Raw genomic sequence first — 25,702 nt, 5'->3', positions numbered from 1 at the left:
GTTTTTTGAACGGAAGTTGAAGGGAGTGATGTTGAATCCCCTCAGTCAATTTTCTGGGTGAACCACACTGTGAGAAATATGACTACTGTAGCTCCATCAGTCAAGAGCAGGAGTTAACAAAGAGGGAAAATGTCCATAAAATAACTGTGAAGTTAAATATGCAACAAAACTAACTGACTCAGATTTTACTCAGAAATTTGTCAAATATACATACTTTAATTTCTGGTAGCCATGGAGACCAATTCTTTCAAGTGCATTGTAGGAAAAATAGGCAAATCAGAAAGTAAGCTGTAGCAGCTTAAAGCTGGAGTGTGGGACTTTTACATATAAATTAATGTCCATTACATTCAGGCCCTTGCCAAATGAGTTCACACAATGCTGAGCCTCAACTCTAGGTAAATTTTTCTGTATTTCACAGTATACCGGAGTTTTTAAATCTGGTGTCTGTCGCAACATCCCTGTGTTTTATGTCAACCAGCAATGATTGGTTTGTGACTGTTGACCAGGGAGGATTGTCCTCACATGAAAAGCGTCAGGGGTCTGTGGCAATGACATCAACAGTGTTTATGTAATTACTCTCACTGCCAGAAAGGGGAGACAAAAGTTCTTCACTGCAGGTTTAAAGCAAATGACATACAAGAAGCAGCAATAGAGGGGAATACTGTCTGCACAAAAAACACAGTTTCGATGAAAATTTTATAGAATGTCAGAAAATCTCAACAACTGGTAGCAAATGTGGTAAAGAGACCAATCAGACTCAATTCCCTGAACAGGCTTGCAGTGCAAATATACTTGTGGATCAAGATCTGGTGGCCTGTTAATTGAGTATGGAATTTAAGAAAAGGTTTTATTTATTCCACCATTGGTAGATTGTGTGTTTTAGTATTGCATTCAAATTAAGTTCAGGGAATCACAAGAGACATTTAAAAAAAAAAAAAAAAAAAACAACGGTCAAAGCAGCAGCTGCCAAGATCAACCTCTATTGGATTTATTTGGAGCAACTGTTGCTAGCGTATATTGCGTGACAAATCATCAGTATATTCTTCATTAAGTCTAACACATTTCTACTGTGTGGAGTGTAATGAACACTGGAGCCAGTGGGGGCCACTAGCAGAGTCAGTCATGGAAATTCTGAAGAATGTCTTGAACTGATTAATGTAACATGAAGGCAGCCATCAAAGATTGTGGTTGGGGGGGCAGCTGCAATTATTCCTGCTGATAACTCCCTGTTTGAAATGCATATCACAGTCCTGACAGACAATGCAGTGGTATAAGCACCATACTGTAGCAACATATCTGAGTGGGTGGGTAAAAATGGTCTTGAGTGGCTTGTGATGATTTGGGCTGCTATTTGTACCATTTGGGCAGTTTCCCCCAAGGCTAAAGGCTAAATTCCAGTGAATCAGCCCCTCCACCTCTCAAGAATCACAGGCTTTACATTCTTTTTGTTTTTTTGTTTGTTTTTTTGTCTACGTGCAGATATAGACAAATATGTGAAACAGAAAATGTGCTCAGCAAAAACAGTAACCCACAATCTTCTCTTTGTCTTGCAGGTCCTGGCGATGATTTCCATCCTTTTCATCATCATTTCTACCATCTCGTTGTCACTCAACACTCTGCCAGAGCTACAGGTTGTGGATGAATTTGGCCAGTTTAATGACAACCCCAGCCTAGCCCATGTGGAAGCTGTCTGCATTGCCTGGTTCACCATGGAGTACATGCTGCGCCTGCTCTCAGCACCAAACAAGTGGAATTTCATCAAAGCACCGCTGAACATCATTGATTTGCTGGCTATACTGCCTTACTATGTGACCCTCTGCCTAACTGAGTCTAACAAAAGCGTGTTGCAGTTCCAGAATGTGCGCCGTGTGGTCCAGATCTTCAGAATCATGAGGATCCTGAGGATCCTGAAGCTGGCAAGGCACTCAACAGGACTCCAGTCTTTGGGCTTCACTTTGCGAAGAAGCTATAATGAGTTGGGTCTGCTGATCCTCTTCCTAGCCATGGGCATTATGATCTTTTCTAGCTTGGTGTTCTTTGCTGAGAAGGATGAGGATGCTACCAAATTCACCAGTATCCCTGCCTCCTTCTGGTGGGCCACGATTACTATGACCACTGTTGGTTACGGAGACATCTACCCACAAACCCTGCTGGGGAAGATTGTAGGAGGACTCTGCTGCATAGCAGGTGTGTTGGTTATTGCCCTACCCATCCCAATCATTGTGAACAACTTCTCAGAGTTTTATCGAGAGCAGAAGAGGCAGGAGAAGGCCATCAAGAGGAGGGAAGCTCTTGAAAGAGCCAAACGCAGTGGAAGCATTATTTCTATCAATCTAAAGGATGCTTTTGCACGTAGTATGGAACTCACAGATGTGCTGGTTGAAAAGAGAGAGGACAGTAAGTGTCCTGTGGACAACCATCTGTCACCCAGCCGCTGGAGCTACCACAAACACTACTCCAATGCAGAGGTTGGTAGCCCAGGTCGGTCCCAACATTCTCATTACCATGAAGTGGCTCAGCTGGGCTCACCTGAACGACTCAAGCCCTCGTCTAACAAAACCACCCCTCAACACCTCAATGTAAAGCGGCTTGAAGATGCTTACAACAAGACAGCAACCTTCCAGGAGCAACGGGAGAATGTTATAGAGGAACAGATGGAGATGAAAGCGTTGGCCCCCACCCAAGCGCAGCAAACTTCACCTGAAGCCAGCATTGCCCCGAAATACTCCAATGTGACTGATGATTTTTCAGGGGAAAGAGGAGAGAGAAGCACTCTGCTCCCTAGTGCTGGAGGGGGTCAAACTGCTGCTAGACACCAGCGTATCCCCCCTCCTTTGGATCTAAGTCAAATCAGCACCATTGATACAAACAGGGGCACTGACATCATCCAACCAATGACCATCATCAAAGAGGGTCTGTATGAGTTTGTGTCCAGCCCCAGAGGAAGTGGGACTGGAGATAAAGGTTTGGTGCAACAGACCATGGAAAGTCTTGGGATGACCTATGGCAGCTCCCTGACAGATTCAAAGAGCCCTGAAAAGATGAGGGTCGACCTCATTGGACCCCAGGATGATGTGCTTATGGCAGTGATGACACCTGTAGCAACCCCAGTCTCGGCTGGCTCCGCCAAGCTTGCTCACCTACTGTCTGACGACATGGTTCCCAGGTTTTCTCCATCTTCCAGCTCTGCAACGCAGGAAGCTAAATCTCCACTGGCACTCCTGCAATCTCCGTCCCTGGACCAGCAATCAGTCAATCCGAGCAACTCCCAGGGGGGAGGTGAGGGCTCAGCAGCCAAGAGCTTAGAAGGTGAAGGGCAGCTCACGGGCTTAAGCCACCAGGGGAGGAATCACATGGAGAGGTCTGCTGCCAGCTCAGGCAGCAGTGCTAGCCCTAAGTCTAAGGCCAGCCCGCTCAACTGCACTCAGGAGCTAGTAACTATGGAGGGGGTGGAGGAAGGAGGAGGAGGGGAGGGAGCAGCGCAGAGTGGCGAGAATAGAGAAAACCACATTGTTCTGGATGGAAGCCTGACACCGCCCTGTGAAACAAGCATGTGAGCCCAAAAGTAGGATCAGTTTCACAGAAAGGGACACCAAAGGAAGGGGATGCAGAAAAGGTTGATGGGATGGATGAGAACAACTGCCCAAAGTAACCCACAACAACTATTACCTGGTGTGGGCTCTGCACCTGTTGACAAAGACACTGTGGAAACACATTAAATTTTAAATGAAACTATTATAAAAGTTGGTGCAGTTTTTCTGCAGGGATACATGTGTCATATCCCACAAAACTCTTGGACTCTCATTTCTTTTTTGACAAGCACTGCTGTCCATAAACAGCCATCTCTGCAGTGTTGTCACATGGCTGTATTATTGGACATTGAGGGAAGTCAGAAGCATGGTGCTATGACTACTACTGAAAGACACCGTCTCATGGCGATGTCTTCTACTGATTAGTTGAAGAGCAAACTGATACGCTGCAGAGGAAAACAGGGACAACTGATTCATCTTTTTTGTCACTAAGGGCTCAGATGTGAGCATAAATAAAGCCTTGTGTGAATGAGAATATTTAAGACTTTAATGAAGAGTTTTTATGGACAGCTCTTAGGTATAATTTACAGTTTCCTATTGCTTGCTATTTAGGCCTATTTCTTACGATGGAGTAATTACACCAAGGGAAGGCAGAAGGTGGAGGAAAGTCATATTTTTATAATTGTCTAAGCAACATTTGGAAGATTATCTTTTACAACACTTGAAAAAAAATGATTAGTCCTTATTCTCATTGCTTACTCATCACTCTCTCAGTCCAGGTATTATGTTCTTGTAATGGAACCCAGATCAAAGCACATGACACATAATAAAAAGTCTCACTCTTATCACTTCCTTGAACATAAATAGCATTGTATAGTCCAAGAGGACATACGCATCTGCTGTGTCCTGCACACTGATATTTGTCTCAGTGCTTCCGTGCTTCAACAAAGCATGTTCTGTTTTATGTATGTTTCTGTTTTTTGTTTTTAATTTTTGTCTCTCCTTTTTCTATAACACCTGAAATGAAAGCAGGTTCTTGAAGATGAAAAGGGAATAGAATAGGGATGTGCAGGCCATTATATTTACTGCTAGACCACTGTTTGCACTCACTGTTAGAATAAAAAATCCTACTACAAAATGTTACAGCTTAGGAAACAGCACTATATACTCATAAGGCGAGTGGTGACATGACCAGATATATAAAGACAGAATATAAAGTGTACAGTGGACAGATTACTCATGTGTGGGTCATCACACACTGCCTGGGTCCCAGCTCAGGGGCTCCTACTCAGTGTCTGCATTTCTATACTGAATGTGTCATAACAGCCTGACCCATTCCATAGGAATCTTCCAAATGTGGCTGAGGAATGTGATGGTCTTTTCCCATCCTTGATAACCCTCAGCATCAAAAAATTTAGTATTCATTTTTTTAATGGTGTGATCAGGTAGCCCTCCTAAATTCAGGAAACATCAGGTAAGCATATAGTATTAAAGATGACGAGGAGTACCCCAAAAACTTTGGTCTCTATGAGACTAGTGTCTTATTAAAGGACAAATCCTGTTCTTTGGGTCTCATTTTTGTAGTTTTGACCATCATTTTTATCATTTCTAATAACATTATACTCACCAAGTTAATAGGTGAGATCTGGAACACACTGAAACACAAGCAAGTAGATAATGACACAGGTTGGAAAGATTTGATAAATTATTATGCAGTTTACAGAGCCACTGCTGCTCTAAGGGCCTTGGTATGCTTCAAACAAAGTACTTGTCTGTTCTGTGGGAACCCCTTCCCCCAACACCTTTTTTCAGAATTAGGGGTGGGGGCCAGCCTCTCTGATTCTCTGACTACTTGTGTTTCTTGCTCTGCTGAACCTTGTCTTAGCCATATTGCCACGTTCTAGATTTCAGCAATAAACTTGGTGCGTACAATGTTATCATAATAATAGGAAAGATGGACAAAACTAAGACCCAAGGGCTAATTAACTGTAACTATCCATTGAGGGAAGCAGTGCAGATTCTCCCTACTGACATTCAGTCCTGCTAAAGCGACATCTTGAAGGCCACTGAAGGAGGTGACTCCTGCTTTTCTGACTCTACAGACAGTTTTTATTAACTAATCTGAGCATGTTTATGTATGAGGTCTGAAGAGAGTTAAAGAGGATTGTTTCTGTGTGACTTATTTTGCATTGTAAAGGTAATGTAAGAGTGCCCTCTACAGGCAGTCTCAAGGCACTTAAATGAAAGGACCTAATGCCTCTGTGTAATCTTATGTAACGTATATATGTATCAGATCAGTTGTGCATTAATTTAAATGCATGGCTGACACATTCACACATACATTTGATTGTGTGCACAACGGAGGATTCACACACAGAGTGCAGAGAGAGTGTGTAGTGATGGGACCAGCCACAAAGTGAAACATGAAATCTAACTGTGTTCCCTATTATTCTTACCCACTCTCTCTAGATTGACATATCATATTTGTTGTTGTCAGTTAAAACTCATTTATTGCATTTTTATAAGAGGAACATGGAGCTGTGTGTTGTTGTTGTTAACATCAGTATATTTGAAAAATGGGTGCCTTTTCATAAATAGACAATTTATGAGAAGGTGAAAAAAAAACCTGTACAATATGGCCAGAATTTATTTTTCTTCTTTGTTCTTATTTTCTCTTGTCTTTCTCAGTTTAGTGGAGATTTTATGTTGATATGCAAATCCTCAGGTTTTGCATAACTGTAAAGCTTTGTGTTTTTCTCCAATCAACTTCATTGTCATTCATCTAGTTTTCATGCAACATAGCCTACAGTTTTAAACTCACTGTGCCACAATGTCATTTTTTTCAGCAAATGAAACTTTTTTGTGGAAAGCAGTGGCTTCAGTTAAGTTTAGTAATAAGTTCAGCTTGGATCACTCTGCTGCTGGAACAGTATACTGTGTATTTAAACAGCAGTGTTGTACTGATTGGATTGTAGACATTCAATAGAGGTTGGTTAACCATAGCAATGAAAGTTGCCACCACAGCGTGTGGAAAATGATCAGAATAGGGACAACCAGTCAACATCAGCTTCTGTACAGAAGTTTTAGAGATGCACTGTGAGATAAAAACATGACTCCTTATTGTAAGTCTTGTAAGTTAAATTGTAATAGGTGATGGGGATATTTACACTGTCTCTTGGAGCCAGTATCCCAAGGGGGCCAGTCAATGCTGTGATTAGATAAAACTGCTTTTTGAGCACAGTGTGATCTCACTGGAAATCATGTTATTTGCCTGATATGTAGGTAGAGGAGCAGACCATGTGGACTCACGCTACCTAACCTCAATCAGGAAAAAAAAATCTTACTCTCATAAATTAACTAAACTTGAAGAAATAGGTGTGGTATTTTCTTTTCCCATTTTCTTGCAATTAACTAACAAGACAAAAATAGAAAAGGTTGTACAAATGTTATGAAAAACATCACTTTGGTCCAATATAAAGAAAAAAGAAAAAATACAAAAACTGTGAAAATCTGTTGGAGTGTGTCTAGTTAAAGAGAAGAAACTGTCAAAAAGCACAGCATATACAGTATACTGTAATATCATTCTTGATTGTTACATGCAACACCAACAATGTGCCAGCTCACGGATTAGCATTAGCTAACTGAAAGGGGCAAAAGTGAATAAATGTGGTAACTATAACTTAATAACAGCAGCGAATGTGGGTTTATGACTACTGAAATGGTATATTGTTTTATCACATCATGTATGAGCTCTGTCTTAGATACTGGCTGATGGAGAATATTTTGACATTGTGAAGCAAAATGCAGCTCAGTTTGAGAAATGCTTACCTTATGACCCCTTGTGCAATCACAAAACCGTTGAAAATAACCAGAAAATTGTAATTATATAATTTTCCAAAGGTTGGAAACAGGTTGGCCCTGGCTTGCTCTACTCAAATGACAACGATTAAGTGGTGGAGTAATTATTTGTCCGTGATGACCTCTGGTCACATGTGGAATGAATGCTTTACTCCAGTATAGCTCTGCCTGGTTTTGTTGATCAGATGTGGCTCTGTGTTACAGAAAGTGTTGGTTTGTCACTGCTCCAGATCAGGGACCATATGAATACTGCTTTGGCTCTGCTGTGCACAACCTTATCTCCTGAACAATTTCACACAAAATCCATTTGTATTTGTTGTAATCATTTAGATTTTGTACAGTTAGTTACAAACTAGTCGCTGAAAACCTGCTTCCTCATCTCTCCTGCCCGCTCTATTTATTTTATTGTTTCTTTGATGTTCCACTCTTCCATCCTCATTGACTTTCTTTGTTTAACAAAAGCCTATGTGATGATTAGACAGATTCATTATTTGTAAATCAACATAACTATAGTGAATGATAGGGATTTTTGATTCTGTTACCAATATGCAAGACAAATAAATGTGTTAATGTGACCTACTTTTGTCTTGTTTATGTTGTGTATTTTTGTGTATGTGTGTGGATGTGTTCATGTTGGTTCCCAGACCTGCCAGGCCCCCAAAAATCCCAGGTTCACCACACGTCATATTATTTTGGTAATTTGAGTATTGCAGATTTGTTACATTAATTCTGTCCTGGCTAGAGGAGGCAGCAAATTTGTTTTTCTAAATTATATTGTGTTCACATGGTCCATATTCCTATATAAAGTTGTGTTTAATGAAATTACCATGAGCTAACACACAGAACAGGTACTCTGAGACAGCGCATATACTGTATACAATGCAGAGAATACAATATGTATGCAGAGGGAGCTAAAAGGGGCCGCCCAGACAGGATAGATACAAGTCATCTACCACCATCTTCATAAGGTACTTTAACTATACAACTATCCTTAAAAAAGATTTATAATTATTTAGTTTGGGTTCCTAATCTAACAACTAAAAATCCTGTAGACATCAAAAGGACGATATATATTATTAATATCATTGGCTCTCAGTATTCAAGCATTATTGCAAGTGTTCTAACACTATCACATATAGACACACCATCTTACACCCTCACACAGATACCATTACTCTGCTTTGATCAAATAAAAGCTGTTTCAAACACACACAGCAGACAACAACATGTTGGTGAGGTCCAATCCACTCAGAAAAGGTGGTGAAAATCTAAACAAATGGATGCACTGGCCAAAAGGCCATTTTGGTTTAGTTTAGAATATTGTGCAATATTATTTATATTTTAGATTAAATTATAGATTATTTAATTTAACTGGAAAAGTCAGGAAAAACTTTGATTGCTCTTCACTTTAAATTATGAGTAGTCATAATCCAAATGAAAGCAGGAATTCATATTTCAAATATTCACAACTGAATAGCAGATAGCCCATTATGGTAAATATTATAATCTAGACTACGTATCATTTCAATGTTATTAAAAGAAAATATATTTAGCCTTCACTGGCCAGCTGAAAGACGAGTATACTTTTAAAATAATCGCGTTGTATCTGTTCTATAAATGAATGGTGTTTAAACTAAGCTAACACTGATAAGTGGCTTGTTCCAAAACGTCCGCTCAGAAACCTAAGGCTGACGTCACACACACTGCGTCCATGTTTTGCTCCAGCCTGAGCGGAGAGCCCGCTGTGTTTTCATTGATACATACACTGGACATTAAGCGGTTATTGTAGATTTTACATCACTGGTAGACACATACAGTCCTGCTGTAATTCTGACCACCTCACATTCGTTATTCAGCAGACAGTAGCTCGGTGTTGTCGCTGGAGAGAACGTGTGAATGAATGACTGACGGAGGACCGACAGGAGCAGTACCAGGTAGGCAACAGCACCTCACATCTTCCGACAGCTTTCTATTACACCACCGACTTCCTCTCCGATGTCTAGTGACCTGTGTTCGGCTGGAGACACTGGCGCCAGAATAGGGGTTACAACGACACTTTTTGTCCCCCACTTCCAGGACTGTGGTCACACCGTCTACACTTCGGAGAGGCGTTATCTACACTTAAAAATTGCGTGCGCGTCTACATTGCTTTATCCGGTAAAGCCTGTGAGCGCCGACCATAGCGCCGACAGGGACGTTATGGTGCATTAAAGTGCACCTCGTAAACTCAAATCTGTACTCGAATATTTTTTAAGGGAAAGTTTCTATTTTTTCCTTTATCCTTTGTTAAATTACATACATCTGTCATTACGTTATTCTCCTTTCACTACAGTTTGTGTTAATTCCAATCTTCAAAATTACCTTGAAAAAAACTAATTAAATTGTTATCAGCAAATGCCACCATATACTTATTCAACATGTCCCCAAGTACCTCTGTGATAATTTTCAACTTGATTTACTGGAGCATTTTTTAATAATTAGATGCCAAAGTCATACCCAAGCGGGTAGCTACCAGTCTGAAAAGTGAAGCCAATGCGGAATCTATATTCTTTCTAACGGCCAGCAGGGGGTGACTGCACTGGCTGCAAAAATAAGTCAGATTGTATGGAAGTCTATGAGTAAATTACCCTACTCCTCACTTGATTTATCACCTCAATAAACACTTTCCCAATGAGTTCATGGTCTCAATGACTAGTATCAAGTCTTCTTCAATGTACCATGATGTTCATTTTGTAAATTATGGCCTGGTTTAGAGTGAAATAGATGATAGAGCAGCTGATGCATTAGGGCGTGGCTACATTGTGATTGGCAAGTCACTACCATGGCAACAATGTTGATTACATAACATAACCACGGCATAACCCCTGATTCACAGAGTATAGACATAGCTGCTGCTATTTCACAGTGTGTTTTCAGTTCATTAAAGTTAATTATAACATTTTTGTCGAATAAAAAAGTCTTGTCCAGTATTTGGTTTTGATAAAAGACCCGCTAAGGGGTCGGATGTTCAGTTTTTCCGGTGAGTACATTTTGTTTTATGATTTTAGGCCTGTTTTTTGCTAGCGGAAATTAGCATTAGCTTTAGCATCATCACTGTTAACCATAGATTGTAAATGCACCATGCTAACCAAACTAGCAGCTAGCGCTATGGTCAGCTCCACCCTCTTGTCCAAATATGGTCACTTCTGGTTCTAAAAATCAAACATGGCAATGGTTAAATCCAAGATGTCGATGGTGAAATCACAAAACTCGAGGCTTCAGAACTGCAGTCCACAAACCAATAGGTGACGTCATGGTGACAACGTCCATATTTTTTACAGTCATACCCAGTACACATGCATTGCTATATACACAGATTTTTAAAATTCCATAAAAAATATTTTAAAAATTGTTATCAGCAAACTCCACCAGATCCTTGTTCTACCTGTCCCTAGGTACCTCTGTGACAATTTTCAACTTGATTTACTGCAGCATTTTTTAATAATTAGATGCCAAAGTCATACCCAGTACATATGCAATGCTATATTGGCAGATTTTAAAAACTCCATTAAAAATTAAACTTTTTTTTCAGCCAGTTTGGTTTCATTTAACCATTTTTGATTTTCTCTTGCTTGCTGTCCTTGTGTTTTCCTCTGTTCTGTGTGTGTGTGTGTGTGTGTGTGTGTGTGTGTGTGTGTGTGTGTGTGTGTGTGTGTGTCCAGATCCTATATTCTACATCCAGTCCTCCGTGCACCAGCCCAAATCACTTGGTTTCTCTGTTATCGGCTACCCACATTCTCCACTTCATCTCCACCTCCTCTGCACTTCTCATCAGTATCATCCACCTGCCCTCCAGGCTCAACCACAACTTGTTTGGTATTTTATATACCTGTATGTCATCAGTCAGTGTTTCCAAGTTTGTCCCAGTGGTTTACGTGTGATTATCTGAGTCTGCCTGTTTCTCAAGCTTGCCTGCCCTGTATTGTTGTTGTTTTTTTACACTCTCTGATTTTGTATTTTTGGATTGCTTTGGGATAACCTGGTTTTGATTTTGACGTTTGTCTTAGTAAAGACTTCTTTTGTTCTTGTTCTGCCTCTGCCTTGTGTGTGCTGCTCTTGTGTCTTTACTATAAACACAACATGTACAACAGGTCCCCAGATACTCCTGTCATGACTTTCATGTTGGTTTACTGCTGATTTTTTAAAAAAAATTTAGATGGTAAATTGAAATAAAATATACATTCAGCTCTATATATTACGGTATGATGAAAAAACTCCAGTGTAGCTTTGTATACCATTAACTGCTTCAATTTGCAATAATAACATGGCAGAGTAATGTAAAATACCAATTGAAGTATAAATTTTGATTTTTATCATTAATCCTCCATCATCATTATCATACTTCATAATCATCATTGTCACTTAATTATTATTATTATTAGCAATAATAATTTATTTATTGTGGCACACATATTCATTCTGCTGAAATGTAGAAATTTGCAACAATTCAACAAATGAATCCACCATTCTGCCCAGTTAGCATAAAGGTTCAATGGTGTCATCCTATTTTTTAGAAGGATTTACTGTTTTTTTTTCAATACCTACATTATAAATAATCACAAAATATTACATTTTGGCTGTGAGATCAATAAAAATAAACAAAAATTTGCAACATCACTCAAAACAGTTTAATTCTTTGCTAAATATGAACGGGGGGGAACATTTTGGATATTCACTAAATGTTAATCACAACCACTGTAATGCCTGCTTTGGCCAAGTCAGTGGCCACTCATGTGAAAAATAAGTCATGTTTTACTTGGCCCATGATCAACCTTTTCATACAGTTTCATGCAAAATTATTTTTAATGTGTGTAGTTTTCACAGTTCCACTCTTCTGCAGTGGTGTCCAAAGCTTTGTGTGAGACAGACATACAATTGGGGTGGTACCAAGTACTGCAGTTGCTGCACTGCACCATCACCTCTCTGTTGTGTGATGTCCTGCAGATACAGTGATCCTCCACCTGAACTGTGGCCCTTTCAGGCTTTGCCTATATGTTTTTGTGTGGAAAAATGGGGCCTTTTTGTTCTGCAAAGCTCTGTACAGTCTTTGTCTCATGTTTTTTTCTTGAAACTGACACTCCTCTAGCTTGACTCCCACACCTAAAACTGATGCAAAGGCCAATGCAAAAAGTCTGCAACTGCGGGTTGACTGCTGCATCTGCTCAGCAGCCATATTTTATATTACCACTGCTTTGTTCTGTCTGAAGTGGAATGGCTGGTTGATGGAAGTAACATAGGCTCCACTCCAACTTTACTTCCGCTGCCTCCACTTCTCCTTCAGGATATGGTGCTCCTTTCAAATGAAATATATATGACTATAGTTGTATCACTCATTTTGTGGTGGAAGTGAGATGTTTCTACAATGTTTTACCTAGCGGTTTGATAAATACATATTGTGAAAAAAAGATGTGTGTTGGTAAGCCATTGAAGCTACTTCTGCTTAAGGTATTAACTACAAGGTTACAACAAGTGTTGTAACAACTGTTGCCCTGCTGCCTTTGAGTCAGGAAAATGCAAGCAGTAAGAGAATGGAGCTTGTACATGATGGTGCTAGGGGTGGTGCTAGGGGAAATGTCACAAGGTTACAAAAATTGATAGATTTTATCATATGAGGAACAAGAATGTGCTTTCCAGATTTCATAGACAGTCCGCTGATTACATTTTGAAGGCAAAAATTTTACTTAATGGTGTAAGAGTGGCACTACAGGAAACATAATAGTGTCTTAAAAATCAAGAGGAATCTTTCTTTGGGGAGTATGGATGCACTCATTAAATATCATGGCAATCAGATAATTATCTTTTGTACAAACCTGACATGTTTTCCTGATGGTGGTGCTGAATGAAAGGTAATGGACCAAAATTAACAGCCTTAATTTTATGAGAAGCATGGAAGTTCTGGCCAAATGTCATGGTAAGCTGGCCAATATGTTTTAAGTGTTGTTGTGTTGCAGCAAGGTGGTGGACAGACAGACAGTTGGCCAGATGCAGGGATGGACAATGGCATTCTTAAGACCTTTCTTGTCAGCAGAGCCAAATTTAACAAACACATGCTCTCTATACATTATGTCAAAAACCTCAAGAAAAAAAGTTGTACTGTACTCTATGAAATATTGTGCTTGCAGACTATTAAATTATGGACAATTTCTTTTGTCTCTTTAGTAATATAGGGATAAATTAACATCTTTGTCAAGCATAACATCTTTATAAAGCTACATTTAAATGAAATATACTCTTGACTGTCTTACCTTTCTTTTATTTATGTGGTCCATGTCCTCGAAGTGCCTTAAAAGGGCACTGTGGGTATATTTATAGGTCTTAATGAAGTCATCAAGTCTGGTTGGTCATCTTCCTTTAAAGCAGATTTTTTTCAAGTCCCACTGACTCTTTTCCATAATTCCTTGTGTCTTGTTCTCCTGTGTGAAATTCTGATAATAAAATAACAAGGGTTATAGTATCTTATCAAAGGACTTTATTATATTTATGAGTAAAGTGGTTTAAACTGTCCATTACATTTAAAATATTCATCCAAATTATACTACACCTGGCTTTTTTTCTTTAATATCCTGGAGAATTTCTTAAAGAATTGCTGGTAAGGGAGTCCTTCACAATGCCTGCGCAGGTCACCTGACAATGTAATACATTACTTTTAGATCTTGTTTGAACATAGTTTAAGGATACGTCATTCTCTGCATCATATTTGTACAGTACTTAAAACACAAAAACATAAAAAACAATGGGCCCTCCATTGCAGGTGCCACACTTGCCTGGGGTACTTATGGGGTAGGCAAGTATTGGGAGAATGGTGGTTGTACATTTTTGCCAGAGGTTAACTAACTAAAGAATAGTTTATGAGATAATCAAAGTTGACTGGGTTAATCCTCAGGGCATCATGAATGTGCTTACTATATGTCACAAATATATTTTGACATGTAGATTTTGGCCTAAGGTTGGTGACAGAGGAAAGATGATGAGGTGGTTAGGGTGGAGGAATAAGTACAGAGTCACCATGGCAATCCACTAATTGTATTTCCTGATAGATATCTGTACAAAGCTGACATTTTGGTGTGATGGTGACAATACAGGAAAGGTCATGAGGTCACTACAACTGACAAGGTTCACACCCTTTGAATCATTCATTTTCTCACCAAATTTCATGTCAATCCAACTAATAGATTTCAAGATATGTTGCCTTGGAGCAAAGTATTCAGTGGGCCAACTGACCAACATGGCCACTGTTAGTCAGCGGGCAAAAGTATTAAGGACATCTGACAAACATATTTTGGTCACATGAAGTGCATGTTATGGCTAAATGTATATTTTATTACCATAAATACTTTAAAGTAATTATTTCTCTGAGTGTCTCAGTCAATCATAAAAATTGAAAATTGTAACTGACCCAGCATCATACTTGTCCAAAGAGCTGCCTGAGGCAAGAAGTAAGCAGCCAACGAGTAGTAGACATTAGGGTCCCCTTCTTTGTCTAGGGGTGTGGTGCTTATGACATCTATGAAGTGTTTTTGAAAAGGTGTTGGACTTAAGGTGTCCTAAAAAAAAGAAATCTTAGGCTATATATGTGATTTTCAAACACAGTTAACAAAAGACATTATTTCAAGTCATTATTGAGTGTATTTAGTGTGCACCTCAAGTTCCTCAGGAACAATGCTGCTGTCATCAACAGTTGAGTCCCCAGTGGTTGTCAGCATAGCTTGAGTCTACAATAAAATGAGTCTACAAGTATGGAGTATTTATGTCTTTCCATCTTCCTCTTTTTTGATGTCCTCATACTGAACAATTGTCACATCCTGAGCACCTTCACCTGCTTGTACTAAGTCTTTGTCCTGTCCATACTCTCCTGATATATCATCATTATTTTGGACATTGAGAATCTCCTGTTCATCTTCTTCCTCTAGTACAGGTTCTGGTACATCATTGTTCTTCACAACAGTGTCAGACTGTGCTGTTTCTCCACTTGAAGCCAGACATTTGGAACATGAAATAAAGTTTTACTGGTTTACAAAGTACTTTTGTAAGTGAAACATATTGAAGGGACTATGTATCGTGACAGAACAATAAAAATAGTCAGTTGGACATTGATGTGGTAGAATGTTATCAACAGCATAACAACCTTTTTCAGCTGATCTATTTGTGGATGTGTTCAGTACACCTAAAACTGTGCATAGCTCTGCCCAAAAGTTAGTCTTGTAATAGACATTCACATGTTTTCAGCTCAGATCATGATTCCTGAAGTTTTTGGATATGTTTGAAACATCCTCAAAGGATATAATTTTTTTCTGGACTGTTGAGGCAAAAGCACATTTTTTAAAAATGATTAACAGGTGTGTTTCACATACATATATTACACAGCAGAAAATCATTTGCAAGCAATTAAAATGTTGAAATGTAGTAGACTATAGTTCTTACCTTTCCAGATGTTTCAAAGACAATTCTGGGTGGAAATTAGTACAAAAAATAAAACTAAAAAAAGCAATTGAGTTCAATTTCAATGTAATTACTTTGTATTGTTTTATTTCACAACATTTAAAAATATTATCCTGTACAGTAGGCTATTTTTAGGTCGAGTTCATGATCATATAGGCCTAGACAGTATTAAGTAAATAAAAGTAGACCTATTCCCATGAAACAAACAATTCAACTATTTTTAAACAAAGGTCTAAACAAGAATCAAAGGCAATCACAAAAAAATCATGTCAGTATTCTCACCCATTTTGTTCCTCTTGGCATTGTCATTCCTAGCTTATGAGCTTGTCAATGACATAGAGCCTAGCTAACCTCAAGTAACATGTGGGCCTAAACAGCCATTTTTAAAGAACATGTGAATTTGAAAAGACAGTTGAGAAAATGACAGGTGTGTGTAGCTTAAAAAAACTTTCAAGTGTGAAAGAACGAGGAGTTGTCGTTTAAAGATAACTACTTGATGGTTTGACGATTAAGCAAAGCTATACCATACAGTATGTGCTGTAAACTACTGTCGTTTGCCAGGTGCTTACGCTAATCTGGTAATGGCATCCAAGAGCTGTTGGCCAATAGGCCTAGAGGAAGCTAGAGCACTGCCCCCCTTGTGCCACATAATAATGATAATAACTATAATAATAATAAATTATAATAATTATCAATATTTGTGTGTTTGAAATATGGAATGGACCCAGTAATAGGTGTAAATTATCCAGTTAGGATGATAATTTAGATATAGTTTATTAAACACAAACAACACATGCTTTCTCAAAGATAGTCCCCCCCCCAGTCCCCCTAGTTTAATTTCATAATTGTCTACGTTCTCCAAAAATGACTACCATAACAAATTAATTAATTACTCTTTGAAGAATTTAGTCAAACATTGCCTATAAAAAACAGTGACATGTGGATCTCTAATCAAAGTGGCCATATACAACATAATAGACAGATATTGCTAATAAAATGATGATGACATGATCTGAAAATTTCATACAATGATGAAACACAGTCTGTTTGTAGCTAACTGGGCATTTGTTTTGACTTTGCCATCTCATTATTTTGTAAAATGCAGCAGTAAATCAACATGAAAGACCATCAACATGGTGCTGAAGCCCCACAGCTTCACATCACGTCAAGTCAAGCCTGGAGCCTCCTTGCTAGAGTCTTGAGTTAGATTCCTTAGTTTTTAGCCTGCTCACTGTCTGGTAATAATTTTCAGTGTAGTTCAGTTTCTTCTACATTTGGTAGTAGTGTTTATTATTTTCTCTGTGCTTCTTTTCTGCAACCAAGTCTGATAAAGAGACTAAAAACCACATCTGCTCTCTGTCCTTTATTCTGATCCTATGTCTCAATTGTTAAAATAGTAAAGACACAAGAGCAGCACACACAAGGCAGAGGCAGAACAAGAATTAAAGAAGTCTTTACTAAGACAAATGTCAAAATCAAAACCGGGTTATCCCAAAGCAATCCAAAAATACAAAATCAGAGAGTTTAAAAAATACAATACAGGGCAGGCAAGCTTGAGAAACAGACAGACTCAGACAATCACACGTAAACCACTGGGACAAACTTGGAAACACTGACTGATGACATACAGGTATATAAAATACCAAACAAGTTGTGGTTGAGCCTGGAGGGCAGGTGGATGATACTGATGAGAAGTGCAGAGGAGGTGGAGATGAAGTGGAGAATGTGGGTAGCCGATAACAGAGAAACCAAGTGATTTGGGCTGGTGCACGGAGGAATGGATGTAGAATATAGGATCTGGACACACACACACACACACAGAATAGAGGAAAACACAAGGACACTAAGCAAGAGAAAATCAAAAATGGTTAAATGGAACCATTTAGTGCCAGGAGGAAGCACTAACACTTGTTCAATTTAATCAATGAATCAGTCTCATAATCATAAATTCTTGTCCCAAAGAGTGACCTCTGTTTATTAGCTCAAAGAAACAACCAACCACTTTGAGGATAAATGAAGACATTTATTAATAGCTAAACATCTTGAGGATACAGGATAAAGCATAAGATAATATACAAAAATAAATAATTAAGTAAAATAAATAAATAATAAGGCCTATAAATGATAATGAAAACAATAAAGAGAGTTGTTCAGCAAAAGTGGCTCAAAGTCTTCGACAACGAGGAATGCTTAGAAAAAGCTAATTCAACTTCTCTAAAGAAATGATCACAAAGCCATGTTATGCCTTACTGTTGAGGTGTTTCGTCATGGTAGAGATCTAGGTCCAGCGTTGTTTGGTGCAGCATCATCGGTGGTGTTTGGCAGTGAAAGACCCTGGATCAGGCTGTGGACTGTGGGCATGTCCTTGTGGGTGTGGTGTTGAACACCAGTAAGGAGGAGTCAAGCCGTTCCAGGCTGCTCTGAAAGAGTCTTTTGGCTAGCTTAGCTTCTAGGTTACAGTATTGCTCTTAGAAAGCGGGTAGAGGTTCAGTTTCAAGCGTTGTTTTTTTCTTGAAGAGTTGAGGACTCAGGCTTTGGCTGGCTTGTAGTAACATGAGTTGAGTGCCGAATAAAGTTTAATCTGACTACACTCAAATCTTCAGCAGCGTTTACTCCAAAAATAAAATATTGTACGTGTTTACTTCAAAATTAAAATACTGTCCATGGAGAAACAAGATTCAATGTTACAAATAAAACAAAACAAACTAACTTGTGTCAATAAAAGATTAAGTATGTATATACTTGGTTGAAAAACAAGTAAAAGAGACGTCTTAAGAATTTTTCTAGAGTTCTGAAGGCCAGCTCAAATAGGAATCTCTTTTATAATTTTAGATAAAAACAGGTGGAGTTTGGGTGTTTTAAAGGTTTTTGTGCCGAATTGTTGATGAATATTCAATTTCTTTGTTGTCGGGGGACTTTAGGTGTGACTGGTGTCTACAGTCTGCGTCTTCTGAAATAAAGGAATTTTTGGAGAAGTTTAATTCTTAGTTTTTACATGCAAAAATCACACTTCAGAGTCACGAGGTCTGAACATTTGCTTGTCAGCTTGTATCATATTTGTAAAACCATTCAAGAAAACAGTTAAAGCAGTTTACATACATTTCATAACAAGTCAGTTCTTCTAATAACCTTCATATTAACACTTCATGATGTCTAAGCATCCAACCTTCACGGATTCAACTTTCTTAAACTATTTAAACATTTTAAACCATCTACACTGAAATAAAAGTTTAATACTATAGTGAAAGGAAATAAAGTTAGGCAACACTTATGTGATTACATTACTTTCAGAAACATATTCAAATATAAGTTCAACATACCCTTCATAATATAAAAGCATTCAATTTGACTGTTGTTCAACAATAAAAGAAAACTTTAAACTGACATCCTTCAAACATATCTTTACATTCCTATTACTTCAGAAAATTCACTCTTTCAATACAACTACTTATCTAATTTAACTACTAAAATATGAATTTCAAAAGGGAGTTTAACTCTTGTCAGTATTGTTACATGTAGTAAAAAGGTAATAAAATGAATGTTTAATATCTCCTTAGTAGATTGTCACACAACTGTGAAAGTTATACCATTCGTCTTGTATTTACACGACAAATAACATGACATAACTTGCATAATGATTAGACATTTAATTTACATGATATTCAGGCGTAGGGAGGCTTCAGAAAAGTCATTACATTTTTGCACAAAAGAAGGACTGGATTTTGTAAATGCATCATGAAGACATCTTCTAATAGTCAGTATCAACAGGAGGAATGATTATGGCAACAAAAACCCTATTTCAATGTTCATTTTGGCATCTGACTGTTGTTTTAAGAGACCTGAACAATTTTAAACCCACCCCCAGTTACTCGCTTTTCATTATTGCTGACCAGTCTCCAGTTTACTGCCTTGTTTTCCAATATTGTGTGTGTGTGTTCTACTTTCAGGCAGCCATTGGTTTTTGTTTTTTTCAAAATACCATGAGAATCAACAAGCAGAGACTTGAAATATAACGTATGACAGTTTACATCAGAGCACCTTTGGCTGCAGCTCAATCAAATCACTTTTGCATTTGAGAATACTTAGAAATGAATGCCACTTAAAGTCGTATTATGCGTTTACTAAATCTGTCTGACAGAATCATCATGTATACAATTTTACAATTTGATGTCAAGCAGTCACTAACTATGTGTGTCTGTGTCTCTGTGTGTGTGTGTGCATGTACGTGCAAGGATGCCATCTCTATCGGAGCAGCTGCAGGAGGTGCGGAGTCGGGCTGAAGTGTGTCTGTACTCTGGTGGCAGGGTGGTGGAGGTGCGGACTGGGGTGATGGCCATGGCTAATCTGCCCTTACCACCCTACTCCAAATACCACCACATTGCTGCAGAGACCATGGTCATAGAAAACAGCTTCGGCAGCAACAGGAAAGAGGTTTGACAGAAGAAGTGCACATACAATATCCCCATCAGGAAATACCTATGTAACATCATATTATCCAAGGTTGGGTAAATCAGGATTGCAGATGACATACAAATTGGATGCACTGTTAAGTAACTGAAACCACAGTTGTTCTGTTTGTTGTGTAGTGATAACCCAAAAGATAGTGAATAGTATCCAGGGCCTTTATTTACCTCAGAATAAGGCCTTTATTTGAAACAGTCTTATATTAGAGACAGGCCTTTATTTTCCTTTAGTTTTTCATGTTTTACATACTTATGAATATTATATTCCATTTCTGCCCAGTGGGTTCAGCTAGATGCAAATAAATTCTACACACTGAGCTTTTGAATTTAGGATTTTGGCCACATACTCCTGACAAGTTATCAGTTAACATTTTATAAGCATTTATGAAGCATACATAGTGTACACTTTGCTTTAGGTCAACTTTTCAGGAGAATACATAGTTAAAAACGATGTTAATGCATCATAACTAAGTATTTATTAGTGCACGATTCAGTTATCAGAACAGGCCTTTTTATGAGCCCATGTTAAAGTTTTTGCTGAGGTTCCAGGTTTAACTTAACAGTTATGCAGATAACTTCATAAACCTGCTTCCGGGGAAAGACCTCAGAACAGAAAACAACAGAAAATACACACTGATTTTGTTTAGTAAATGTTCAACAGCATATTCTTAAAAAGTAATTCATAGTTACAGCCGGTAGACAGTGAAGTACTTTGCTTTTCTAAAAAAAAAGTGACTGGATGGATAGATGGATGGATGGATGGATCGATGTATATGCTCAATTAGGGTTGGAATTGTTCATATATATATATGAATATTTAAATATAAAAGGATATCCAGGTACTGTAATAGATTACTATAGTGTATAATACACAGAAATTATTATGCACATCATACACCGTACAAATCATTTGAATGCTAGAGTTGAGGTTTAAAATTGTTTATAATAAATAATTATAAAGTACTTATTCATCAGCATATCAATTTCAGTGTGTTATAAAGCATTTATTAACTGGTTGTACACATGTACAGTAGATTTATATGTTTAGAACTACTGAAGACTATGATTGTATATGATTACAAATAAGTCACAGTGTTCTAAAACATTCATTAACCGTTTGTACATCAGTTATGAATTCTTCATAGCAGGAGTTATAGCTGTTCACAAATACATTAATAAATACAGCACCGTTGAACCCTGCACCCAGCCTATATGATACAGCATTTGAAAAACTCCCAGCAGACATTAACAAAGATGAGAACCCAGTCTAAGATGTTACTGTACCACATAGACACACACATATAGGTCAGATAATAACAAGTCTGAGAAAAAGGGAAAGTTTTAATTTTACATTTGAATATGGATACTGTTTTGATTCACCTCAGGTCATCAGGCAGTTTGTGTGAGAGCAGGAACACAGTAACTAAACCAAATAAACTACTGCCAAGTCTAGATCTTATTCTAGATACAACTACAAGACTAACCCTCTGATGGCCTGATGGGATTGCAGTGAGGTCAGAATTGCTCTGGAAAGCAAAAGTGCGTTTTGTAATAATAATAATAATAATAATAATAATAATAATAATAACTTTATTTGTATAGCAAGAAAGGCAGGTCAAAGTGCTTTACAACAAAAGAAATTACATGCACCAAGTGCTTCAGACTATTTCAAATATAATTTCCAGAGTAAAAGCATTTCTTTACATTGGTCTAATTTGGTAACTGATGGGGTCCCAAGTGGGTTAGAAGAGAAAGATCCACAGAACAGGTGTGGGTGTGAGATAACCAAATAAAGCCCATGCATGTTTCTGTTTCAGATTGATCTCAAACCTTGCAAATATTCAACTTGTCCAATTTCCTGTTTTCTCTGCCTTTTCTTCAGACCCTTGTATCTCTTCAGCGTTTCTCTACAGCACTGAACATCCTGGAAAAGTATGGCTGTAACCTGACAAATCCCAACAGGCCGAAGTACTGGAGGACTGTGAAACACAACAACCCTGTGTTCAGAGCCACTGTTGATGCTATTCAGGTAACATAAAAACATATCTGGTATTACAAAGTAAGGGAAGGAAATACACACAGAGGAAGTAATACAAAGACTCAGTCACATAAATCAAACTTTCAAATCATCCATTTGTCACAGAGCAGTCATCCCTTTTCTCAAATTACATGATAAAACTTGTTCCCACCCAGTCTGACGGCTTTGATTACTGATTGATTACCAGTTGTGAACCTATCCCTATCCTGTCCCAATCTGTTCTGATCTCTTGGTCCCATCTTGGTTCTACACAATTAACTTCAACTGTTCAACTGTCTGGGAAAGTAGCAATGTAGGTAAACAATGTAGTAACAACGCAGCTAATATTGAAAATATACTAAATTACTTTAAATCATCATATAAAATCAACATACATTAAGTATCAACCAAATATCAACCCAGATTATTCCACACATTTTTTTCACAGCCAGTCTAAGATCATGAGAAGGCAATTGTATTGACAAACATTTTGTTCTGTCTGCTTTCAGGGAGGACGGGCAGTGCTCTGTCTCTATGGTTACTCCAATCAGCAGCCTGATGGTCTCAGCTTTCCTGATGATGTCACAGATCCTGATGTTGGTAGAGTTGCTGCTGTAACATTAGAAGTGATGAGCCTGAGGATGGAGCTAGAAATGCTTATCAAGGTATGTGTGTCTGTAATTTCTGCATACCAATTAGCTAGTTACACTTTAAATTTCTTCATCCTCTGTTTGCAGCAATGGCTGGGGCATTCCTAATAATTTCTGCTCACTCCAGTACAAATCTTGTGTTCCTCACTTTTCTGTGGAGCCAAAGAAGGCTTTAAAAACCTCACATTTTGTACGATATTTAACAGGCAACTCAAAGTGGAAACAGAGTGTCCATTGTGTTTCATGTTCTTGTTGACAAGTGTGACTCCAGAATACTAGCAATACTAGTAGGTAATAATGAGCTATTACCATGTATTTCTTTTCAAGTCTTTCAAAATCCATAGTCCTCCTATACAATAATGTATTTAAAAGTTTATCTGAAGCTAATATGAAGTTTCAGCTGTCCAAATGAGTCAAATCAAGTAGATATCTTTCAACTTTAGTCTTTTTAGTGCCAAAGCCCCTCTTTTTGTTACTATACTTCCACCACAGCTCAACAGGGAAAAACTGTCTGAGGAAACACAAAGAGGGAATTTGACACTAAAAATGTGTCAGATATCCACTTGATATGACTAACTCAGACTGCTGAAGCTTCATATAAGCTTGTATAAGCTTGTATATCATATAAGTATGAACAGGAGGAATGATTACAGTGAGGAAAACCTCTTTCAGTGTTCATATGGACACCCATACTGCTGTTTTAAGACACACTTGAAAAATTGTGAACTTATCCTTTAAGCACCCTAAAAGCAGTTGTGGATAACATTATCAAGAATATCTCATTTATCTATGTATATATATATATATGTGTGTGTGTGTGTGTGTGTGTGTGTGTGTGTTTATGTAGAGGTAGAGAGGTGTGTGTGTGTGTGTGTGCGTGCGCACATGCCCCTGCTGTGAAAATTGTGCCAAGTGTTCAGTGTCATGTCTACTGAAGTTTCAGGAGTACAAAAATTGCATAAATGCAGCTCCTGCTGTGCTACTCTGCTCACCTCAATGCCTTATAGTTTGTTTGTGGCATTGACATTACCAAACAGGTGCAAATGGGGAGTTTTTCCTTACCGCTGTCGCCAAGTGCTTGCTCATGGGGGAATTGTTGGGTCTCTGTATATTAAAGAGTACGGTCTTGACCTGCTCTACGTGAAAAGTGCCTTGAGATGACTTCTGTTGTGATATGGAGCTATATAAATAAAGATTGATTGATTGATTGATTGAAATGAAATCACCCAGTTAGTAACACTGATCAACACTGATATCAATGTTACTGTGAAACAGTGTAAATTGTTATAATCATTGCAGGGCAATGTTTTGAAGCTTTAATGGTGATGGGGTAGTCATAAACTGGCACCATTCTGGTATATGTATATTGAACTTTTTGCTTAACTTTAAAAAGCCTTAATGATAACTTGTTATTTTGTTTGATTCCAGGAGGCTCATCCCCACCCAGAGTTCTATGAGAGAATCATTCCTACACTGAGACACAAGGTAGAGTCCACCATACCACCATCATACCTCTCATCTCTTAATTTAAAGAATTCACTTGTAAAGATTATATTATGAGATAAATCGATACTGAATTACATGAACAGAAAACCTCTGCTGCACTGCTCTCTGTGGACTAAAACCAGGGTTGGGTATTATTTATATAGTATTATTTAGGCTTTGCATCTTTAGTTTATTTTCATTTCCCCAGTTTATAGTGATGTATTTAGAGAACTGAATACCATTTTGATTTCATTGAAAGTTGCTACTCTGGGGTTAAAGTTGCTGCATATGCCACAAAGGTTTTTCAGGCTTTTCAAGGTTTACGTATTTTCAAACATGTAGAGCAGGAACATTAGAGTCTGTCTCTGGCTGAGCTGGGTGACTTCCTACTGACACCCTACACACATGAACTGCAGGAAAAAGTTTTAGTATATGGCTCTTTTAGACTTTGTTGTTGATGGTTTTGTTATTGGACAAGGCTTAAATTGTTAAACTGTCAGATCCATATTCAAAATGTGTGTGACAGAGAGAAAAAATACTTTTTACAAATGCAATTGTTTTATCAGGCAGTTCTTTTTTAATGATTGTGTATGAGAAAGCATTTTGGGGGGCAATTCTGACAGTAGCTATTACGCCAAAAACCAGTATTGCCAGATTGGGCAGTTTTTCACCCATTTGGGCTATTTTTACTTGATTGGGTGGGTAAAAATGTTTTCTGCAGATTATGATACTTTGGGATACTTTTTGTACCATTCGGGTGGTTCCCCAAGACAAAAACTTACGGATACCATAGGTGCCAATTCCGTGGGTGTTTGGCAGCTCTGGCACCCACAGAGAAATTATACTGTGAGGTGACCATATTGGCAGACTAAGGCTTAGCAGAGAGTAGCAGAGCAGAGCTTTAACTGCTGTTAATTCTGGGCCCACTCCTATATTAAATTAGTGTCCTGACAGTCCCCCCGTTCAGGCTTTGAACATTCAGTGGTTTCATAAAGTTTAGTGGTATAAAAAGTGTGTCATCTGCATCATAACGTGAACTGCTGCCATCTGACCCACAGTAACTGGTGCACAATAATTTTCAAATAAAGACCACTGCAATGTGATTATAACATATCCCATTCATCAGTTAAAAAAAAAAAGGTTGAGTTCCCCTAATTAATAATCATGATGTCTTCACGTGATATTTTGAATAGTGTCCCATAGACATAATGTTGTCTGTGT

The 25,702-nt window shown here is 38.2% G+C and overlaps 2 protein-coding genes across 2 annotated transcripts in view; both read left to right on the top strand.

Moving 5' to 3' along the window:
* Nucleotides 1-7,967, top strand: part of LOC137193569 (potassium voltage-gated channel subfamily B member 2-like) — a 28,018-nt gene extending 20,051 nt beyond the window's left edge. Inside the window, exon 3 of the mRNA XM_067604787.1 lies at nt 1,554-7,967. Within this exon, the coding sequence (XP_067460888.1) occupies nt 1,554-3,557 (2,004 nt within the window). The 3' untranslated portion in view covers nt 3,558-7,967. The remainder of the gene's footprint in view (nt 1-1,553) is intronic.
* Nucleotides 7,968-9,069: 1,102 nt separating this feature from the next.
* Nucleotides 9,070-25,702, top strand: part of rnf31 (ring finger protein 31) — a 42,651-nt gene continuing 26,018 nt past the window's right edge. The window contains exons 1-5 of the mRNA XM_067604786.1: nt 9,070-9,322; nt 20,099-20,297; nt 22,212-22,358; nt 22,856-23,011; nt 24,425-24,481. Of these exons, the coding sequence (XP_067460887.1) occupies nt 20,100-20,297; nt 22,212-22,358; nt 22,856-23,011; nt 24,425-24,481 (558 nt within the window). The 5' untranslated portion in view covers nt 9,070-9,322; nt 20,099. The remainder of the gene's footprint in view (nt 9,323-20,098; nt 20,298-22,211; nt 22,359-22,855; nt 23,012-24,424; nt 24,482-25,702) is intronic.

The sequence above is a fragment of the Thunnus thynnus genome, chromosome 12 (genome assembly GCF_963924715.1).
Source record: "Thunnus thynnus chromosome 12, fThuThy2.1, whole genome shotgun sequence".
Lineage (NCBI taxonomy): Eukaryota > Metazoa > Chordata > Actinopteri > Scombriformes > Scombridae > Thunnus > Thunnus thynnus.
The sequence above is the reverse complement of the archived record's forward strand: the minus strand, read 5'-3'. Positions and strand labels throughout refer to the sequence as shown.